The 23,678-nt window shown below is 35.4% G+C and overlaps 2 protein-coding genes, 1 long non-coding RNA gene and 1 pseudogene across 3 annotated transcripts in view; 3 read left to right on the top strand and 1 right to left on the bottom strand.

The window, feature by feature from the left end:
* Positions 1 to 13,218: 13,218 nt before the first annotated feature.
* Positions 13,219 to 14,133, bottom strand: LOC120130616 (B3 domain-containing transcription factor VRN1-like). The gene is made up of 4 exons (XM_039147824.1): positions 14,104 to 14,133; positions 13,907 to 14,021; positions 13,652 to 13,818; positions 13,219 to 13,533 (listed from the first exon to the last, which is right to left on the bottom strand). The coding sequence occupies exons 1-4, from the start codon at positions 14,131 to 14,133 to the stop codon at positions 13,219 to 13,221; spliced, it is 627 nt and encodes a 208-aa protein (XP_039003755.1).
* A 392-nt stretch (positions 14,134 to 14,525) lies between these two features.
* Positions 14,526 to 14,762, top strand: LOC120130805. Its single transcript, XR_005516866.1, has 2 exons — positions 14,526 to 14,609; positions 14,664 to 14,762. It is a non-coding gene; the product is annotated as an uncharacterized LOC120130805 (long non-coding RNA).
* A 3,087-nt stretch (positions 14,763 to 17,849) lies between these two features.
* On the top strand, positions 17,850 to 19,511 carry LOC120130615 (annotated as a pseudogene).
* Positions 19,512 to 20,889: 1,378 nt separating this feature from the next.
* LOC120130612 (salicylic acid-binding protein 2-like) overlaps positions 20,890 to 23,678 on the top strand; it is a 33,149-nt gene continuing 30,360 nt past the window's right edge. The window contains exon 1 of the mRNA XM_039147821.1: positions 20,890 to 20,900. The gene's annotated coding sequence lies outside the window, so the exon portion shown is untranslated. The remainder of the gene's footprint in view (positions 20,901 to 23,678) is intronic.

Here is a 23,678-nt window from a genome sequence, read left to right as displayed (position 1 = left end):
GATTTTCCATAATCGCAACGCGAATATGAAAATCGCAACGCGAACACACATAAATCGCAACGCGTATCCGTAAATCGCAACGTGTATCCGTAAATCGCAACGCGTATGGGTAAATCGCAATGCGTATCCGTATATCGCAACGCGTATCCGTAAATCGCAACGATAATACATAAAATCGCAACGCGTATCCGTAAATCGCAACGCGATATTTAAAGCGCCATTATAATCGCTACGCGTATTTTATTTTCAAATTACAAAAAGAATATTAAGACAAAATCCCGTAATCGCAACTCATAACCTAAAACCTAAAATCACAACTCAGTCCCATCTCCATCTCTCACTCTCTACGGCGAAGAAATCCGTCCCCATCTCCGAAGATTTCCGTCCCCATCTCCGGCGAAATCCCTCACAACCATTCACGGTCAGAAATCCCTCACAATATTCAGAAATGGAAAATCAACCTCCGAGGGTTAGTTTTTTTAATTATTTTTATTTTGAAATGTTTGCATTATTGTAGGTTTTTCATATTGAAACTGATGATAAGTTTACTGGTCATTTCAATAATAGATTAACCATTTCACTTAGATTTCATTTCGCGTTACGATTCTGTCGTTGCGATTTTCATTTCGCGTTGCTATTCTCTCGTTGCGATTTTCAAGTTAGTATTTGTCTTTGTCTTTGTTCTGTCTTTTGGTTGAAGTAATGCAATCCATTCAAGTTTCAATTTGCAGAAGAGTCGCAACGAGATAAATGAAAATCGCAACGAGAGAATGACAATCGCAACGAGAGAATCGCAACGCGAAATGAAATCGCAACGAGAGAATCGCAACGCGAAACCAAAATCGCATTGCGATTTTCATTTCGCGTTGCGATTCTCTCGTTGCGATTTTCATTTCGCGTTGCGATTCTCTCGTTGCGATTGTCATCTCGCGTTGCGATTCTCTCGTTGCGATTTTCATTTCAACCAAAAGACAAAACAGTGTTGCAAATTTTAGTTTCAAGAATAAACTACTACTTTTTATGTTTATTGTTTTTGGTATATCTTCACAGTGTAGTTTTGGTATATCTAACTTGGTATGTTTATTGTTTTTGTAGAAATTTTTTTCGGCTCAATTGACCTTGAGAAATAAAGTCAGCCTGGCCACTACAATTGCAAAGAAGCTTTCACCTGCTCAAAGACAATTGTTTGAGGAAACCTGCTTCGGGCCATGGCTGAGAGTACAGCATCCGGGTGGAGATGCTAATTTGACCCATTTGTGGCTTCAGACCATGACATCAAATCTACCCGACAGTATACAACGTGGTGAGGAAGAGATATGGTTTCATTTTCCACCAGTGTATACTTGCTTTGGGCGGAAGGAGTTCTGCTTAATCACTGGTCTACGATTCGGACACGATGATGTAGGCCGGTACACTCGTCATATCGCCCGCCCATCATGGTTATCCCGGGTTTTTTCCGGATGAGTCAATGGAGAAGCCGAACCTACATGTCGACGACCTGAAGAAATTATTTAATAAGAAAGCTGGTTTCACTCGGATGGAAGACGTCGATGTTGTCCGAGTATGCCTTCTACTACTTGGTATGCCGGCTTTTTAGGCAGAGAGGCCAGACAACCTATTCATCGGAGCTAATAATATTGGTAGAGGACCTGAATGCATGGAATCTGTTTCCGTGGGGTTCGTATATATGGAAAGCTACCTGGACTAAGTTGTCGTCTGCCTTTGATGACCGCAAAAGTTTGCGGGGCGATGGGTCCAAATACACTTTGTCAGGCTTTGTTTGGGCCTTTAAGGTAAGAATTTCTATATAATGTTTCTAAAAATATAATTAATTATTTAACAATTACTAATTTTGTTATTATATTGTTTGTAGATTTGGATATTCGAGGCTTTCCCCAGCATGCGTACATATGCAATAAAAACGTCAAATGATATTCCCAGGGCTATTTCCTGGAAGAGGAAAACTCTGTTGGATTGGGAAGACTTAATACATATGCCACAATAAATAATGTAAGTTAACACAAATACTTTCATATATATATAACAAGTTATTAATAGTAGACGTTTAACTTTGTTTGAGTTTTTATATTTTAGGAGGCCAACATTCCATTACAAAGACTGACACCCACGGAGGAAGAGCTTGCCACTGATTGGTGGCAAGCTAGTCAGAATTTTTTTGATGGCACGGATGATGAGCAGCATCCACTTCCTCCAATTCGAGAGCCATCACCTCACCTAGAGCCATCACCCGATCGACCCGACTATACATCTCTAGAACGAGAGCCATCACCTATCCCGTCACATCATCGAGCCTCTTCTCCACCATCACCTCATGATAGGCGACCGGCAAAGATGCCACGACTCCTATCTCCCTGTTCTCCACCTCCACCTCAACGGGATGAGTCAAGGGAGTTACGTGATGAGGTCAATGCCTTGCGTGAGGAGATCGGTACTCTACGCGATAACGATGGTGCATGGCGTGTGGAGGTGTCAACTTTACGTGGTGAGGTTGCCGCTCTACGTGAGATGATAGTATCGTTGCAGAATGAGGTTCATACTCTACGCAACGAGGTAAGTTTAAGATTTCCATATTTAACTTAATGATAAATTTACTCGTAATTTCACTTAGATTAGCCATTTCACTTAGATTGCTTAGTAATTTATTCGGTTGCTGCCAATTCTGCTAAACTGTGTATTCTTTAACACTGTGAAATAGTATTTGTCTTTGTTTTGTCTTTTGGTTGAAAGTAAATTTGTTCGGTTGCTGCCAATTCTGCTAAACTGTATATTCTTTAACACTGTGAAATATATTTGTCTTTGTTTTGTCTTTTGGTTGAAAGTAAATTTGTTCGGTTGCTGCCAATTCTGCTAAACTGTGTATTCTTTAACACTGTGAAATAGTATTTGTCTTTGTTTTGTCTTTTGGTTGAAAGTAAATTTGTTCGGTTGCTGCCAATTCTGCTAAACTGTGTATTCTTTAACACTGTGAAATATATTTGTCTTTGTTTTGTCTTTTGGTTGAAAGTAAATTTGTTCGGTTGCTGCCAATTCTGCTAAACTGTGTATTCTTTAACACTGTGAAATAGTATTTGTCTTTGTTTTGTCTTTTGGTTGAAAGTAAATTTATCCATTCAAGTTTCAATTTGCAGAAGAAGAAATAGTTTACTTTCGCAACACGAAACTTAAAATCGCAACGCGAAACCAAAATCGCAACGCGAAATGAAAATCGCAACGACAGAATCGCAACGCGAAACCAAAATCGCAACGACAAGATCGCAACGCGAAACCAAAATCGCATTGCGATTTTCATTTCGCGTTGCGATTCTTTCGTTGCGATTTTCATTTCGCATTGCGATTCTGTCGTTGCGATTTTCATTTCACGTTGCGATTTTGGTTTCGCGTTGCGATTTTAAGTTTCGTGTTGCGAAAGTAAACTATTTCTTCTTCTGCAAATTGAAACTTGAATGGATTGCATTACTTCAACCAATAGACAAAACAAAGACAAATACTAACTTCAGGGTATTAGTTTGAAACATATTTTTCTTTGTTATCTGATGCATTTTGTGAACTATGATAGAATAATGACTTGGGTGAATACAATGCAAGTTTGAAACATATTTGTCTTTGTTTTCACTGTTTAAATATCATGTCTGTTTATTTACTGATTTTTGTATTTAATTATTTAGCGGCCCGATAGAGTGGATGCTTTACGTCGGGTTATGCTTGCACGACGGAGTTCACGCATCAGACAGCGTGCACGTGCTATTAAGTCTCCGTACACCCCAATAGTGCGAAGACACCGCAAGAAGAAGCCCGACTCGCCTGTCATCCCTCAAGAGTCCACTCCTATCGTTGAAGAGGCCCCCCATATCATTCCTCGAGAGTCCCCTCCCACCGTTCAAGAGGCCACTGTCATCATTGAAGAGGTCCCTCCCACCATTCAAGAGCCCGATTCACATGGCGTCATATGTAGGCTTCTTGAGAAACCCTCTGTCGTGCCGGACATGATGGATTCAAGTTGGCTCTCGTATGAGTTACCGGCCAGTACCATACCGGTATCTGAAGAGGAGAGGGAACAACTACCGGACACAATTTTGGATAACACCCTTTGGGCTAAGACCGCAGTTGATTTTTATCTACATGAGCGGAGCAAGGGGTGTTTCACTGACATATGCAAGCTCACCGATGATATCTTTTTGTTGCTTGAACGGCCTTGGTGGGGCGTATTATTAGGGTCGAAGACAATGGCTATTTCGATGGGGGGGTAAGTCTTATATTTTTCTTATATTTCAATTTGATTAATTTTTTTTTTAAATTTATGTAAGTCACTAATATATGTCTTTTTTTGTAAAACAGCATATCGATGTGGGTGACACGTCTTCTAATAATAAGAAACTTAAGAAAAATAAAAATATACGATATACAATAATGCCGACGTCTTTTCACGCCGTTCACTTGAAGAATGCACGAGATGAATCATTTGATTTGGGCAATGGACAAGCTAAACTTTATCCTGCATGGTGGGAGGTCGATAAGGTTAGTATTTATTTTAGATTGAGTTTAAAGGTTTTATGAAATAAGTGCGCAAATGAATGAATTATTACTTATGATTGCAGGTGTTTATCCCTGTTTTGGAACGTAAACATTGGATTCTCGTCGAGCTTCAGCTCCCATCCCTTAAGACAATAGTGTATGACAGCATGATAAATTACATATCATTGGCTGATTTAAGAGATGTTATTAAGGGATGGAGCTCTCATTTGGCTAAATTCTTGGATGCGATCAATTATTGGACTCGTTCTGGAAACAAGAAGCCAAAGAAGCTCAATATTACAGTTATTAGAGACGAGACCGCGCCACAACAAACGAGCGGAGCCAGAGGAGATTGTGGTCCTCTCGTATGCTTGGCGTTGGAGCGTTTGACGACGGAAGCATCAAGTATCTACCTCCCACCGATAGAGATAAAGCTGCAGTAGGCTTGTGGTTTCGGCATTATATGGCTAAATCGATATATACGAGACGCTGCCTACCTGCATCCGCGTTATAAAAATGTCCATAAACAATTGGTAAGTTTATATACTTATAAATGAAAATGTTTGGTTAATTAACTAGAATTCAATAATTTGCGTAGAAAGTGTTGTTTGAACAAATGTTTGGTTTCTGCAGGTTAATCTCAGAAGTGAACTGCGTGAAAATGATGTCGAGCTGCAAAGTTGATTCAATAGTTTAATTGATTGTTTTTTGATTGTTTAATTGATTTGTAAAAGTTGATTCAATAGTAGATGATCGGAAATAAGAATTATTGCTTATTTTTTGATTGTTTAATTGATTTGTAAAAGATGATTTGTAAAAGTTGATTTGTGTAATTGATGCGAACATAATTCTTATTTGTGCTTGTTTAATTGATTGAAATGTAATGGTTGATTTTGTTGATTTCAATCTGCATTATGTTGAAGGCAAAAATGACTATCGCAATGCGAAATGAAAATCGCAATGCGAAATGAAAATCGCAACGAGAGAATCGCAATGCGAAATGAAAATCGCAATGCGAAATGAAAATCGCAATGCGTTTATAATTTCGCATTGCGATTATCTCGTTGCGATTTTCATTTCGCATTGCGATTTTCATTTCGCATTGCGATTCTTTCGTTGCGATTTTCATTTCGCATTGCGATTTTCATTTCGCATTGCGATTTTCATTTCGCATTGCGATTTTCATTTCGCATTGCGATTTTCATTTCGCATTGCGATTTTAATTTCGCATTGCGATTCTGTCGTTGCGATTTTCATTTCGCATTGCGATTTTCATTTCGCATTGCGATTCTCTCGTTGCGATTTTCATTTCCGCATTGCGATTTTCATGTTGGGATTTTCATTCGCGTTGCGATTGTATTTTCCGTGTTGCGATAGTCAAATGCATGCCTAATAGTGATAACAACTGAATAACAAGAGTTGGTTAAGTCAAAATGGTTGGCCTGAGTCATTAATTCAACTGAAAATGTTAAAAGTTCACACATAAAATCCACATAATACAACGTTTGCATTTAAAAATCACCTAAGTTAACAGTCTCAAAAGGTGAAGCCAATCGTGATTGGGATTTTAAAGATGATTGCCTTTTGCTTGACACCATATGAGCTTTGGATTTTGATGAGGATCCATATTTTGGTAGAGGAAAAGATGATTTTGATGGCACTGGTGATCCACATGTCAACCTTGTATGACCACTTTCCTTGCACCGACTACATGTCGATCTCTTCTTCTCTTCACCCTTAGACGGTATACGATCGTGACTTTTTGGTCGGCCAGGTAGCCTTCTGTCCATGGCTGGTGGCAAAACTGTTTGTAAGTCATCTGGTATGTCCCACTCAGAAGGATGTGGAATAGGGTAGACAATCTCGGCATAAGTCTGTCGATAAACTTCTGTAGTGTAGCAATCCATAGCGTATGCGCTTGAATCATCTTGGTTTAAATGAAGAGCAACTTTTATAACATGGCCACACGGATAACCAGATGTTTGCCATTTCATACAACTACACGTCTTTGCATTTAGATCGACTAGCCCATTTAAGTTATTATCCAGTACTTGAAACAAAGTGTTTGAACATGGTTCAACTCTCCATGACGTTGACTTCACAACACGTTTCGTTATCTTTTTTTCAGTCCATGGTGTAACACGATGTTCCAATGTTCCTGTAAATTTAAATAAACAATACTTAGTAAAATATATAATATGATAAGTTACGAATTCAAAGAAATAATACCTGCATGGTTTCTTTTCTTGTAGTACCACTGTTGAATAGAGGCTCGAAAAAACTCCATTAACATAGTAATGGGTAATTTCCGGGAATGACGACTTAGAGCGTTGATTGATTCTGCACTATTAGACGTTATGAAACCATATCTTGCTCCAAGTTGATGTACTCTTGACCATCTTTCAAACCCGACATCTTCTAGTGTTTGAGCACACTGAGGCAAAACACGTCTTAAACAATTTATATGCTTATTGAAATCCACTTCCCGATAAGCTTTTACAGCCTTCCAGTATGTCCATTTGTGCTTTTTTATACCAGCAGACCTTGATTTTAGATTTCTATACAAATGAACACCACAAAGTCCATGAAAAGCATCTGGGAAACACCTTCTAACAGCGTTGTCAATTGAGTTTGCCCTATCGGATATGATTGTCAGATTGCTAATAGGACCTATGCAATCCCTAAGATGCCCCATAAACCATGTCCATGAATCAGAGGTTTCAGATTTGCCAACCCCGTAAGCTATTGGCAATATCCCATTGTTAGCATCCATGGCTACTGCTAATAAGTTTACTCCAAGGTATCGACCTTTCAAATGTGCTCCGTCAACTATAATAACTGGGCGCATGCAAGTAATAAACGAACGAATCTACAAAATAATATACACAAGAAATATAATCATTTAAATGTGAAATGCATGTAACTAACAAAAATGAGTCAACAAAATTATATTGATTTACTAACCGTAGCACCAATGGCGATAAACAGCAACTCAAAGCGTCCATCTCTATCTGTTTTGATATGAGTTACCGACCCAGGATTTTTCAGCTTTAAATTGTGACAATAAGCCGGCAGTTGGGCAAACGATGCTTCTGGCGACCCCCTCAACAATTCCAAGGCATAACATTTGGCTCTCCAAGCTTGAGAATATGATATACTAATCTTGAACCGAGCATTCATGTCAGTCATAATTTCATGTCCCCGATATACCCTGCCATTCAAAAACATTAACTCAGCCAGAAAACCACCCAACACCTTTTTGTTTGCCTGTCTATGGTGAGGAAAAACTTGGGTTCTTGAACATGTATGTTTATCAATAAAAGTCCTAACTTGAAACATTTTGCAATCTTTTATTCTCTTTGCAATCATACGCCACGTACAGTTTTTGTCAATCATACACCTTGTTTCGAAACGATCTTTGCTTGATTTGTTAACTTTTAGTTGATAGCCATCTTCCACACATTTCGTATATAAAGCTATCTTCAAGTCTTCCTTTGTATCAAAACAATCATCTTTCTTGATACGAATAACTTTTGTGTAACAATCAACTGCTTTCTTTATCAACTCTTCTTCCGGTATCTGAAGTAATTCTGGCATATTCCAGTTATACGCCCGTGGCATTTTCTTTTCTTCGGGGACTTTTTCTTCTTCTTTTTCTTCTTCAGGATTATATGAATTACAGAATGGATGTTCAACATGTTCATTCACAGTCGTAACTTCCTCCTCATTATCATCAACATTACATTCTTCGGCAACGGCTGTTTCATCATCAAAATTCGGGTATTGACCAATATCAATATCATTACACGCATGGTCTGTTTCTTCTTCTGAAACATCATCAAAATCCGTGTATTGACCAATATCAAAGTCCGGATATTGACCAAGACCAAATTTCGAATACTGACTAGTACTCACAATTTTTTCTGTTGGCTCATCATCGTCTAACTGGTCAATACGAAAACCGGAATTTGGTGCTGAAAGTTGATTGGGATTTGGATTAGAGAAAGGTTGTGGGTTTTGAGAAAAACTTAGTTGATTACTACCCGCTACTGACCCAACAATACTACTTCTAGGTTCAACAACATACAATGTAACATCATCTTGTGAAACACTAATGTAAGCAATGAATCGTTCAACATCTTCATTGTCGGTTAACAAATAAACTTTACCATTTCTCTGATAAGATAGCCTAAATCCACTTAGGGGCTCTAATTCAATTTATTTGAAACACGTAGCATTAGAGTTTCATAAGTTAACTTTTGTAAAGACAATTTTAGTTGAAGATTCATGGGTAAAGGCATATATTGTAAAACACCATGAACATTATCCCATGACCCTCCAAAACACAATCTATCCAAACATGATCAACATTAGATGATTTCATGGTTGTAAATTAATTTACTAAACAGACGAGCTGCGAAACTAAAACCTGTTGCCGGATTGGGAAGGATGTCGTTGGATATAGGAACGGATGTCGCCGGAGAGAGTGATAGATGGAGATGGAATGAGTTGCGATTTAGGGATTTAGTTTATGATTTCAGTGTTATATACCCAAAATTTAAGTGTTGTGATTTACAGATTCTCGTTGCGATTTACGGATTATCGTTGCGATTTACAGATTCTCGTTGCGATTTACGGATTATCGTTGCGATTTACGGATACGCGTTGCGATTTACGGATTATCGTTGCGATTTACGGATACGCGTTGCGATTTACGGATACGCATTGCGATTTACGGATACGCGTTGCGATTTACGGATACGCGTTGCGATATACGGATACGCATTGCGATTTACCCATACGCGTTGCGATTTACGGATACACGTTGCGATTTACGGATACGCGTTGCGATTTATGTGTTCGCGTTGCGATTTTCATATTCGCGTTGCGATTATGGAAAATCGAAATGCGAATTTGTACTATCGCATCGCGATTTTCAAGAATCGCGTTGCGATTTTGGAAACTGATTTGCGATTCTGGGGATCGCGTTGCGATTTTTATTTCGCGTTGCGATTTTGTTGGTCATTTTGGCAAATCCAAAAAAAGTTGGTTAAAATCGTATATTATAACTTTTTTTTGGTCACTGAGGCGATTCTCTCTAATTTAAATTCACAAAAAAATAGTACTGATTATAAAGTTATCGTTGAAGATTCATACTGTTTTTTCCCTTTCTTTTCGGTCTTGGTTTTCTCATTTGAAAACTCGTGTATGAAAACAACCGTACGGGGTTGGCTTCATTTACGGCAAACATTAATACGGCACCCTCTTCCTTGATTTGCGTGCATTTATGAGTGCATTCAATATGGTAACTACAAGGGAATGCTAGCTACTTGGTTAAAATCTACCATCATCCATGGAAGTTTATATATATGCCTGTGCTGACAATACGCTACAGCATAGACCGAAAGGTGTTGGTGCAGCAGCACCCTTAAATTTTTATTTTTTTATATTTTTTTATTAATTATTTAATTTTATACTCCCTAAAATTTTATTACTTTACACCTTCTAAAATTCTTAATATAACTTAAATTTATACCCTAACGTAATTTTTTGTGTCCATCCTAATATACTTTCTTTTTAACAAATTTGTTTTCGTTAGGCTGAAAGGCATCATAGTCCAAAATTAGCATTCCATTACCAAGTTGACCTCTTTTCATGGTGGTATAGCCTAGGTGATATTTGGTGAGCTTTAAGTCTTTTACTTAGCGTTGTAAATGAATAGGATTTTAATTAACAAGAATGTAATTGTGTTCGTCTATTTATTTTTTAAGATAATCACGTTTAATTCGTATTTTTTTTATTTTTAAAGTATTTGTGTCAGTTCGATTAAAGTTTATAAACATGTTTGTTTATATGTACAAAAATATTCATAAAAATGATGAAATTACACCAATAGTCTGTAAGCACCTTAAGATTTATAGTTTGAACTCCAAAATATACCATGTATTCAATTAAGATCATACATTTACTAATATTTAAAATATAAAAAAATAAAAGGAAAAAGAGAAGAAAGCAAACGAGCTTATAAACAAGCCAATAAACGAACATAACACATTTTTATTCGTGTTCGTTCGTTTATTAAATGAAGATAATAAAATTTGTCCATGCGTGTTTATTTAGTAATAAACAAACATAAACATATGTAATAAGAATGATGTACGAACAATTTACGGAATACTCTATACATTGGTACCTATAATTTTACTTGATTCATAGTATAAAAGACGTGAGTTCAAATTAATCTGAATAGTATAATCTTTACCTTTTAAATAATGGGATTATCTTCTAAAGGTTGTCTAAATGATAGAACGAGTCATACTAATTCAATTGTTAAACTACTAATATAATGATGATCAGATTATTATGTTAAGATGGTGGTGATGATGTCAAACAAGGGAATATGAACCCTAGCTTTGTTCAAAGCTGAGACTTCTGATACAATAATTGCCTTTGAATGAAAAATTTGAAAGAGAGAAATCACTGAAGATGTATTTGTAAATGAAAAAAGAAAACACTTTTCTTTCTCCATTTTTCACATGGATCGACGACAAATCATTAGACAAAATGCCCCAAAAGGTGGGTACGACTCGTTTTCACGGTGGGTACAATATTGAATTGGCTCTTTCGGATAAAAAGGACAAATATATACATTTCTTTTAACAATGGAGACTTTGCTTTTTGGACGTATGAAATCAATAATTCTGGGTGTGGGTCATATGGTTGTTTATCTGAGGGGACGGCTGCTTCCCACTACAAAATATATTTAATGCTACCTTTAGATCATCATGTAATCTCTTATGCTTTAATAATGCCTTCTCAAATTTGTTTTGTGTTAATGCAACTTGTTGGAATTTGGAACTCATCAGACAAAATGTTAACAATTTGAGGTTGAAAACAACGAGGCACACAATCCATGACTCAAGTACAAACCATCCAAAAAAGAACCACAATCCCATGGGGTCTAGTGGGGCTGAGGATAAAATATTTAATGGCACTATGTACGAGAGAGTAACACTTTTGATTGTTTAATCTATATATTGAGGGTGAGTGTTCAGTCGAAATGAATTATGTGAATAATTTTAAATTAATTAAGTCGATGAGTATTATTTTATTATTAAATTATATTTAAAATTTTATATATGTCTAATTCAATCTGTTATATTTATTTAATTTTATGTTTAATTTTAATTATAATTATTTAAAATATTATAATATCGATCAAATTTTGTTTAAACAACTACATCTAACCGTATATAATGTATACATTGTCATTATCTTTTAACATGTGTAAGCAAAATAAGTTATAATTCAAAATCAACACGAACTCGAAAGTTAAATCGTTAATTTATATCAGATAAAATAAATCAATTTAAATGATTTAAAATTTTATAACATTTTCTTATAAGAAATCAACTTTTACTCTTCCTACGTACACGGTACACCCGGGAAAAATTACATAGTTATCAACAAAAAATAGACATTATCCGTTAGAATTACGTTCTTTACAACATAACAATCACCATAAAGATGCCCCAATCTCTCTTGATTTGTTATTTTTATTGCCTGAAAAAAAAACTCCAAATTATTATTAATTGTAAAAAAGATTAATGTTGTCATCAAACAAATTGTGATTCGGTTGGGTTCCGATCCGATCTGACATGACTGGGTCGAATTTTTTTAAAAGAATTTTAGGTTTAGGTTAGGTCGGGTCTGATTTTTTAAGGGGTAAAGTTAGGTTCGGGTGGAGGTGAAAAAATTCTGACCCGATCCAAGGATAATAATGTAATTTTCTTAAAATTTTTATTATTTTTAATTAAATCCATAATTTATACCGAATCGGGTCGGATTTATACACTAAAAATCAAGTCGGGTCAGAGTCGGGTCGATGTAGGATATAAATTTTTTTTGATCAGGTCAGGTTGACCAAAAACCCTACTCATTGCCATCCCTACTTGGGTTAGAGAATTTGACCAAAAACCCGACCAAAACAGATACTACATTATAATCTCATACTATTAAAACATTTATTTTATTACAATTTTTAGTCCAACCATTTTTTCACTAAACAAAGTCTTTAATCAATAAATTAATGTTTTAATTACTCTAATAAACACGTTTGGTTAGTTGGTCAGATGGCCAAAGGTTATATTTGTTTCTTGGTATACGTTTAGGTCATGGATTCTAGAATTCACTATAAACTCTCTCATTTCTTTCTCTAGAATTCATCTCTCTTTCTTCTAAGTAAAATTATAGTTATATTTAGAATTTATAAAAAATACTAAATACAAATCAAATCCATGTTAAGGTCTGTGACCAACAGTTTTTTTTTTGACTAATCTGTGAACAACAGTTAAACCTATGAGTTAGGGACAAGAACATTCACCTTAAATTCAGGGAAATCGTTTGCTTGTAATAAAAGGCTAACAATAATCAGATATAACCACCCTAAATCATGCCTCTCTTCAAAGCCTTTAAATGGGTAGGCGGCAGGATTCGACGGGTTGGTTTTTACGGAATCGGCCGATGGGAAGGTCAAGGTGCGGAGGAGAGAGTACCCAGGGAAAAGAACCAAACATTTCTTTTCACAGACATTGCTGAAACAAGGCTGTTCTGTCACGGCATTGGCTTTGAGCCCGGATGCTACGGTTGTTTACTGTGGCTCTGGGAACGTGAAAACCAATTCTCTCACGGCGGTGTTTTGAGAGGCCATAAACGGGCCGTTCTCTGCTTGGTTGCCACCGGAAAGCTTGTGATCTGTGGTTGCAGCCCTTTCATTAGAATTTCAGGTTGCTTAATTAACTCGAAAACACTTATATCACCAACACCAAGGTGATTATCTTCTGCAAATGCATGCCAACCACCATAGAACTCTGCTTGCAGAATTGTATTTCCTGCATTCCTACGGTACTTCACAGGCCAAATTTTCTCAGCTGAGTTGCTTAAGGTCAGATTACACTTTAGCATTGTCAAATATTCCCAAGCAAAGTCCGAAGGTATGCCCTGGAATTTAATGGAAGAGAAATCTAGAGAATGAAGTGCTAAGTTTGTAATTTTAATCTACTTGGAGTCGGTCAAATGGTGATTTACAGATTAGCCAGGTTCTAGCTTTAAAGGTTACCATTCTATAACGATTAGACAAGGATGATGGTATCATGACGACAATAAAAACTGGGTTTCCAGTACTCTTCCATGAACTGGCTATCTGAGCAGCGTATGCCTTTTCAGTGGCTGTCAAATGTTGCAAACAACTGAATGTCTCAGTTTTCACACTTCTCTCTGCTGTAACTACAAAAATAAAAGATGACAAGAGCATCTCAAATTTTTTGGTATCTCAAAAGTAACCCACTGCAAAATTGAAATATAAAATGCATACCATCAAGCTTTCCTGATGATTTTTCAACTTTCTTGAGATTTCCGTTGATCTTGCTAGGCTTTGATTCATGAGGGCTAGTGCTAGAAGATGAAATCTCTAAATTGAAATTGTTTCCCTGTTGAGTAGGTGAACAGATTTTCAATTTCTTGAGGCAGAGGACTAGACAAATGTGATTTCTCTTTACTTTTCCTACTCACTGAAACATCATCAAAAAGGTAGACAAACATGTCATAATCAACCTATGGAGCACTCTTATAAAAATTTTAGTTTTCAGGCAAGGGGAGTAATATATTTAACTTATGTACTCGATGAAGATCGACTTGCAATATCGGCCTATTTTTTCCTGGTTGATGTTATTGGCTGCATCTTGCCCATAAGGTCAGGTTTCAGACGTTGCAAATCACCTGATTCCCCCCGTTTTCATGTTTAGCTGAATATTCGAATTCACCTGTAAAGATTGGAGCTTTTAAGGCAATAAATCCATGGTTCTAACTTGACTGGATATGATCTTATGAACTGCTACGAAAAGAAACAAAGCATCTCTACAGATCGTCATGTAAACAAACTTATCATTAATCAAATGACCATGTAACAGGTCCTACTAACCTTGCTGTCTGCAAGCCTTGACAGCATTTTCATCAACCGGATAAATGGACACTTTCGTTAAGATTTCTGTGTGCTTAATTAACTCAAAGACACAGATGTCACCAACTTTAAGATGATTATCTTCCACAAATACCCGCCAGCCTCCATAAAGTTGTGCTGACCCATTTTTATTTTCTGCATTTCTATAGTACGTCATAGGCCAAGTTTTCCCACCAGAATTGCATAAGGTCAGATTACACTTGAGCCCTGTTAAAAATTTCATGGCAAAGTCCAATGGTATAACCTGGTATATAAGAAGGGCAAACAGAAAACAGAATATGAAATGGTTTCAGCTAAACAAAGATTAAATAGTTCACAACTTTGGGAAAAATGGTAACTTTGAGGTTATCAAATATGTTACCATGTGATATTTAGAACCAACAGAATATGGTCGCATGACCACCATGAAAACTGGATTTGCAGTACTGTTTTGTGAAAGCACTAGCTACGCGAATTGCCCGTTCCTTTTCAGGGTCTGTCAACTTTTGCGAACAGCTTAAAAACTGATCAGTTTTCACACCTTGACGAGCTGAAATTATTCATGAAGTTGGAAATCATAGTACGCAACAAAATCAGGAGGAAAAACGAAAAAAAAAATGAGACTATTACTTCTGAAAAATATCACTGCAAAGATTGAAATAAAAAATGCACACAATCAACATCTCCTGTAGAACTACGTAAGTTTTCATTTTTCTTGAAATTTTCAAGATTGATCTTACTAGACTTGGAGTGCTCAGAGCTGATGCCAGAAGATAAAATCTGTAACTCCAAATTTCTTCCAGGTTGATTAAGTGAATCAATCCTCATTTTCTTCCGAGGCAGAGAGCAAGGCAAACGTGATTTCTCTTTTCTTTCCCTACTCACTGAAACACCATCAAAAGGTTGAGAAACAGATCATCAGCATCTTCATTGCTAGTATATGGATGGGAGCTATGAAGCACTCGTATCAGGATGATTATATTTAACTTTTATACTCACCTAATCTCGAAGAAGTCCAACTTGGAATATCAGAAACTGAAAAAACAGTAACTTCCAACTAGTCTTCATTTTCCTTGATCAATTCAAAGACTCATTTGTCTCCAACTTTCAAGTTATTGTCCAGCACGAACGCTCTCCATTTATTTCCAAGAAACTTGGCTTTTACACGTGTACCGGTTACATTTCTTCTGTAGTTCATAATCCAAATCCTCCCATCTGAAACTTTCAGAGTGATTTCCCCGCTTTTCTTGAAATATCTCTCGGCAAATTGGCATGGTTTGTTCTGCCAAAAGAAAAAGAAGTTAAAATGAAAACGAATTTTTAGTTCTTAATCAGAAAAGAATATTCATATAAACTTCTTTTCTATTTGCTAAGCTTGAATTTTATTTTGAAATAAACAGATGAGTCAATAGAAGCTTTTGAGCCAAATTTTACCAAAGAACCGCTGGTAAGAACATACGATGGCTGCATCACAACACTGAAAGAGGGATTTGCAGATTTGAAAGCACTAGCTAGTAATAGTATACAAGCTCTTTGTTTATCAGTTGTAGTCAGTGGTTCCTTTTTGCCCATAAGGTCGGGTTTCGTACATCACCAAGCACCTGATTCCCCTCCATTATAATGTTCCGCTGAACATTTTGATTTACCTGCTGAAGATCAAAACTTCTAAGACAATAGATTTGGAAACAAACCATTACTTACTCAAAATAAAAAATATTTAAAGAAAAAGATTCTCACCCTCAAATTCTTTTCTTAAATTTTGGAAATCCATGCTCTTCTTATGCTTCTCGAGCTCCGAGTCTTTAAATTCTGCCGAGCTGGAGGAACACCGAGCATGTTGACAATCAGTATTCGTTTCACTGACCGAGCTCCTTGTTTTTACTCCACAGCATACTCTCTTATCAGCTGTTACAAAACGAAATGATAAAGAAGAAATAAAAAATCTCTATAGATTGCCATGGAAACAAACTGATCAATCAATGGCATATATAGCAGGTTCTTCACGCCTTGTGGCATGTAGGCCTTGCTTGCATTTTTTACGACCGGATGGATTTCCACTTTCATTAAGATTTCAGTGTGCTTAATTAGCTCGAAAACACATATCACCAACACCAAGACGATTATCTTCTACAAATGCCCGCCAACCATTATGGAGTTGTGCATGCGGATTTTTATTTTCTTGATAGCTATAGTACATCATGGGCCAAGTTTTCCCAGTGGAGTCGACTATGTTCAGATTACCCTTGCGCTTTGTCAAAAAATTCCCGGCAAAATCTGATGGTATAGCCTGAAATCTAAGAAAGGAAAAGAAACCAGCATATGCACATTTTCACTCCAAACAAACCATAAATAGTTCACCACTTTGGCTCAGCAAATGACGATATGTTACCATATGACAATTATAACGAACAGACGATGGTTGCATGAACACCATGAAAACTGGATTTTCAGTCCTTTTGAGAACAGCAGCTATCTGGATTGCCTGACCCTTTTCAGTGGCTGTCAACTTTTGGGAACAGATTGAAACCATTTTCACCCTTTGGCAAACTGAAATCCCCCCAACTCCTGTCATAGATGGAGGATCTCATATTATGCAACAAAATCGAAAGGCAGAAAAAAAATGGCATGAACATCTCAAGAACCACTGCTGAAATTGAAATAAAGAATGCTGACCATCAGCTTGTCGTTTAGAAACTACATGATATTTCATTTTTCTTGAGATTACCAGGCTTAATCTTTCCAGAGTTGAGGTCATCAATGCTAATTGGCGATGATAAATTCTCGAACTTCGAACCAGTCCCAGGTTTACATGGTGAATCAGTTCTCATTTTCTTTTGAAGGAGTGGACATGGCAAATCTGATTTCTCTTTCCTTTTCCTACTGGCCGAAACATCACCATCGTCATCTTCCGTTCTAGTGTATGCATATTCGATCTCCGAAGCACTTCAATAAAAAATTAACACATGGAAATGACCATTCCCTTCGAATCAAAAAACCAAAAAAGACCCAATATCTAACGAGTAATGCTCTGCAAATTCTCTCCAACCCTTTTGCAACCGCACCCTTCCATCACTCTTTGTAACTCCCACCTGCCATATTGCACCACTTGGGACCTCAAGCTTAACGTTACTTGGCAGTTGATTTCCATATTTTCTTATAAAACTTCTAGGAATCCCTGATGATGACCGTACACAAGCATGGTCAATTAATTAAATTTCAAAGAAGGAAACTGATTAGAAAGTAGAAAATCAAAATGGAGAAGAAGGAATACTTACAAGTAGCCCGGATCGAATAGAATCCTGAATAATTACTTTGAAAAATGGGGAGTTTTAGACGTAAACATGGAATGATTGTTGTCTCTATGATGATGAGAACTCATATTGGAAGCCAGTGGAAGAGTATGTTCAATTGTTTCCTGCATGAGCATTTAAACAAACAGCATCGGAGCTTATTTTCTCCTCCATAATTTCTTTAAATAATAATCATCCGGCATAAAACTTGGCATTCATAAAAAATAAACAATAAACAACAAGAAAACTAGTGCAATGTAAAATCTGCTGCATCATTTTATGCTGAAAGATACTTATTTCCATAGCAAAACAGCATATACGAATAAGAAAGATAATAAGAACCTAAAGACTGTGCGTTAGTTTCAAAGAAGCCGATAGCAGAGTCTAAATATTACCGTGCTTAGCTTCCCTTTAATATTCTCCTTTCCCTTCTGTTCCACAAACACGAAGCAATAACAAAAAAAAAAAATACAGAGCTTCTTGAACAGATATCAATAAAACAAAGGTTCTGCTACTGAATGTAACAAAAAAAACTGGGATTGCTGGTGAAGGAACCGCCTTAGCAAAAACTGGGGAATTGCTAGTAATTAAAGAGAATTTAATACAATTTTAATGATAGTACCAGCTATTCGAGGTTGATTTACTGTTTGCATGATGATAGAAACTAAAAGATCAATTCATTAATGACAAAAAAGAGTTTGGTAGGCAAAGTTTCCTTTTTTTTGCAGTATTTTAAATTTATCCATTTCCACATGTGTTTACGTAAATCTAGAGTTATCTGAAATTTGCAGGTTAATAGGCTAGGATTGGATATCCAAATCGACTACTTCAACAACACAACAACAGTTGGACAAATTATTGGGACCATCAAAAGCCAAAGATTATATTTCCAAGAGTTCCATCTTCTCAATTACAATTGGTTCCAATGATTTTCTCAACAATTATCTTCTCCCACTTCTTTCCACTGGAACAAGGATTTCCGAAAACCCCGATGCTTTTATCGATGACATGATCAATCACTTTCGGAACCAATTAACAGTACACTCCCGTCTTTTACACATGCATTTGAGTCCAAGAAACATGGTTTAAAATTGATTAAGTTGTTCTGTTGATGGTGGCAGAGACTATACCAACTCGATGCTCGGAAGTTTGTCGTCGGAAACGTCGGTCCAATCGGTTGCATACCTTATCAGAAAACCATCAATCAATTGAAGGAAAACCAATGTTTTGATTTGGCAAATAAGCTAGCAATGCAATATAACCGGCAATTAAAGAATTTGCTGACTGAACTAAATGGGAAAGCTCCAAGGAGCCATATTTGTTCATGCCAATGTGTATGACCTAGTGATGGAGCTCATCACAAATTATGCAAAATATGGTATTAACTTCTATACACACATCTCGGGTCTATTTTTTTCGATATTTAAAATTAAGAATAAATTTTTTATTTATTTTGTACGTAGGTTTCACAACAGCAAGCAAAGCATGTTGTGGAAATGGAGGGCAATTTGCGGGGATAATTCCATGTGGACCAACATCAAGCTTGTGTGAAGATCGAGAAAAGCATGTGTTCTGGGATCCTTACCATCCAAGTGAGGCGGCCAATCTTATAAGCGCATGGCAACTTGTGTATGGAAGTACCAAATATATTTCACCAATCAATCAATCTTCAACAGCTTCGTAATCTCTAGCTGTGCTTATGATTGTTATTATTTTCATTTCCAATTCACTGTCTGAATAAAAAAAAATATTATTTCCGTAATAGTTTATTCAAAAAAACTTTATCACGAGTATAACAAACTAATAAAAAAATTGTTCAAAGAAACAGTAGACCAGCTACCTTGTTAAGACTTAAATTGCTGAGGCAAACAAACAAGTAGGTGGCTTCAATTTGATCGATGCTTGTCCTCTGTTACACGTGTTGAAAACTAATACAATCGCGAGCTGTCCTTAAATATCGATGATTTAATTCATAATCTCATTATGGTTTGAACAAAGAAATGGAAGCAAATGTCAGTTATTGTGGGCGACCGAATAAGCACAAGTGGAAGATTGGTGATTGCCACAGTGCCTTAGGTTTTGTTAGTTGCTGATAATGACACATCATACGGTGCTGGAGACACTTAGATAGCTACTCGGCCCTTCGCGTGCTTTCCCGACTCCGGGGTTGGGGGGGGGGGTGCCTAACCCCAACTTTCAACCGACAGCGCCGGTCCATCACACACTGCTCTCACTGTGCTTTCTTCCCCCTACCCTTCACCTAATTACTTTGGTTTTATATGCTTCTATGTACTGTTCAAACGCACACTTGTTTTGGATTCTTCTCCATCCCATTTAACTAGGGATATAAATAGACATAGAGTTCAATGAAACATTTGTTTATGTATATTTATTAAATGAATAAGTTTATTATCGACTTGTTTATAAATTTATTTATCGACTCGTTTATAACTTTATTTCTTAGCTTGTTTTTCACCTCATTTATTTGGTTTTCCTTTTCCCTTTAATATTTATATTTTAAATATTGATAAAAATATAGACTAAATTAAACATAAAGTAAACTTTGAAGTTCAAACTATAAAGCTTAAGTAAATAAAAGACTAGTGGTGTAATTTCATCATTTTTCTTTGAGTTGCAAATAAAAGAAGGAAATGAGTGTTATTAAATGAACGTTATATTTACGAACGTTAAATGAATAAACACGAATAACTTCAAAAATAAATAAACAAACAAAAACTGAACATAGACAAATTCAAAAATAAATAAACGAACACAAACGTAATTTTATTTATTCAAATTCAATTCATTTACGTCCCTACATTAACTACGGTTTTTCATCTCATTTGAAATGAAAATCTTGAAGAAGAAAATGTTTTGCACATTTATATTTTACCCATTATCCATGGTTGATCGAGATTATGATGCATAGGGGTTCCAAAATATGTAGTAGGCTCCCACAAGGTGGGACAGTCGGTTAGGTGTTTGTCAAAATGAACAAAATGATTAGAGATAAATGGTTAGGTGTTATTTCATCTGAAATGAACAAAATGATTAGAGATTAATTAGATTATGGTTTATCCGTTTGAACGTAGTATTTTTGCGAGATGATATTTTTTTTATTTATCTGAGTTAAGCATTGTAATTCTCGAGAGTCAGCCTAGTAATTACTCCAGAGTTAGAGTAATCACATTTACTTCATAAATAATTTATCGATGAAAATTTATTTAATGAATTATTTTAAAAAATTATTAAATACGATATCAAAATAAACTTATGCCATAATTTAAAGAGGTTATAAAAGCAAAAATTTAACCTCGCGTAATATGAAATTGAGACTCCTCCTCCGATAGTCAAACCAACTATACATTTGAATAATCTAAAAATAGAAACAGAAACAGATAGGGATGAGAATTTGATATGAGTTTGATGGGTTCCGAATCGATCCTATAGGGTCAGTTTTTTTAAAAATCAGGTTCGAATCGAATCATATTACATGAGAGAAATATCATATTCAGGTCGAAGTCGAATTTAAAATTACAAAAATATCCTATTTCATTTCTCACCTTCTTTCTGTCGTTCCTCTCTTTCTTTTTTCTGCTGTTCTTGTTTTTCCTTATTTTTCTGTATTCTTATTGCATTCTTTTATTTGTTTTTCACTTTATCGTTTAGAATTTTGTTTTCATTTTCTTCAAATCAGTAACAATCGTATGTTTCATCTCAATTTTGCAATAAGTTTTAAAATTATTCTGCCGGTGGTGCACTCTACAATGGCCCAGACGACGACCGGCTTGAACATAACCAAAAATGGAATAATGAAAGCTTAAAAAAGTGGTGGTAAATCGCAGCAGTTCCATCAACGAGAGGGGGGGGGGAGGGGGGGGAATGATACTTAAATATCCTAATAATTGGGTTTATTATGCCCAAAGTTCTCAGCATTTCATTACTTTGTCAATCAAGCACAAAAATTCCTAACGATTTTAATTTAACCCCAAATTTGGGATGTGACAAGTATAATGTTATATTTGTTTAAAGACAACTTTCAGTTATTTAATATTAATCGTTCAAATCTCTAATATTTATGGTACTCAAATTCGGAATCTCAAGAAATAACAATGATTTTAAGGGTAAAGTACACAAATGGTCCTCCAATTATATGGTACTACTTTATTAAGTCTCTTGACTATTAAAAGTTACAAAATTATCCTCCAACTATAGAGTATTGCTTTGTCGAGTCCCCCAACTATCAAAAGTTACAAAATGATCACCCAACTATCCATTATGTTCCAAACTCTTCATTTTTCGTTAGAAAATTGGCGGTTGTCTAAGTTAGACGTTAACATGATGACGAAGATGTGATAGTCGTTTGAGATTTGGGGATTAGATTTTTTTCATATCACAGTCAGTAAGTTAATGTTCAACTCAGAATACTGTCAATTTTTTAATAGAAAATGATGATTTTGAAACATAATGAAAAGTTGAGTGACTATTTTGTAACTTTTAATAATCAAGGAATTTAATAAAATAATATCTTATAGTTAAAGGATCATTCGTGTACTTTACCCATTTTTTCACTACCGAAATCACTTAGTACATGTGATGAGATTTTAGATAAGATATTTTAAATTTGAGTTACTTTACTTCAATTTATTCAAATACAAATATAAACCGAAAAATTAGTTGTATGCTAAAAAAAATTTGTTTATATTTATTTCGTAATTCATAGTTATATATTGAAAAATTATGCCGACACAAATGGAGTTACGAAGTTGAATTATATCTCGTTGTTAATCACTTTTTTATCATAAAAATTTAATAAATTTTAAAATAAATTATAAACTTGTTAACAGTATTTCTTCTTCGGAGATTAGCAAAGGATTTTTATTCTTTATTTGTATTTTAATAAGATATACTTGCTTTTATGGTCAGACATTCAAGTAAATCTTTTATGATAATTAAATTCATGATAAGGTTCAAAATAAAATAAAAACAATGCCACCTGATTAAAATCAAGGGATTTTACGATTATGCGTTAACGATTAAGGGTTTGTTTAGGTAGGAAATACTGCACATGCTTATTTAAATACATTATACTATTTCAAGGGCTTTTTTTTTTAACAAATAAACCGTAAAATATATGGTATTCGCATTGATATGTGTTTTAAGTGTAAACGGCCTGAGTGAGTTTTAAAATTAATATTATTGGGTTACACCACTGTTTTTATGGGTAAACTATTTATTTGTAGGATCGGTCCTGACTATTTTTTAGTTCGAGAAATAAAAAATGGGCTCTAATTTAAAATGCGCTCTCTTATTTATTTAAAGAAATATTTTCTAATATATTTTTCTCAACACATAACATAACATTTTGAAATAAAAGGACGATCTTATCCAGGGTCGGTCCAATGAGTTTTAATTTTCTGGGCGAGATAATAATTTTATGACCATATACTTGTACCGTATAATAGACAAAACATAAATAATTTTTTTAAAACAAAAATGTAATAGAAATTATAGTCAAACAATATCAATACTAATACAAACCAAAACCTACAAGGCTACAAATGTCACCTAAAACGATGTCTTCGTATATTTTTTGAAACAAAAACCTCTATTATTTTACGATAGGAGGACCTGAAACATTGTCTAGAGAAAAGGGATATGGTCTTTTCATGCCAACCACCCACAAGTTGTAACCAAATTTACATAACATCAAAGGTTTAGAAGAGAAAGAACGATGCATTCCTGAACTCAAAACTTAGCTCAATTCGCTCATGCAGATACTTTTTAAATGTGGTAGTTGGCAAATTCAAAGTTCGAATCTTAACATAAGTCTTCTCTATCAGAAAAGTTTAACGAGG

Source organism: Hibiscus syriacus, unplaced genomic scaffold (assembly GCF_006381635.1).
Source record: "Hibiscus syriacus cultivar Baekdansim isolate YM2019G1 unplaced genomic scaffold, ASM638163v2 tig00110548_pilon, whole genome shotgun sequence".
NCBI classification, from domain to species: Eukaryota; Viridiplantae; Streptophyta; class Magnoliopsida; order Malvales; family Malvaceae; genus Hibiscus; species Hibiscus syriacus.
The sequence above is the reverse complement of the archived record's forward strand: the minus strand, read 5'-3'. Positions and strand labels throughout refer to the sequence as shown.

Coding starts and splice junctions, on each gene's coding strand:
- LOC120130616 (XM_039147824.1), bottom strand. CDS start 14,133: ATGTTTGTCTACCTTTTTGATGATGTTTCA. Junction 14,022..14,103: donor ACCTTTTTGATGATGTTTCA/GTGAGTAGGAAA, acceptor CCTACTCAACAG/GGAAACAATTTCAATTTAGA. Junction 13,534..13,651: donor TGTCTAATCGTTATAGAATG/GTAACCTTTAAA, acceptor ATTAAATTCCAG/GGCATACCTTCGGACTTTGC.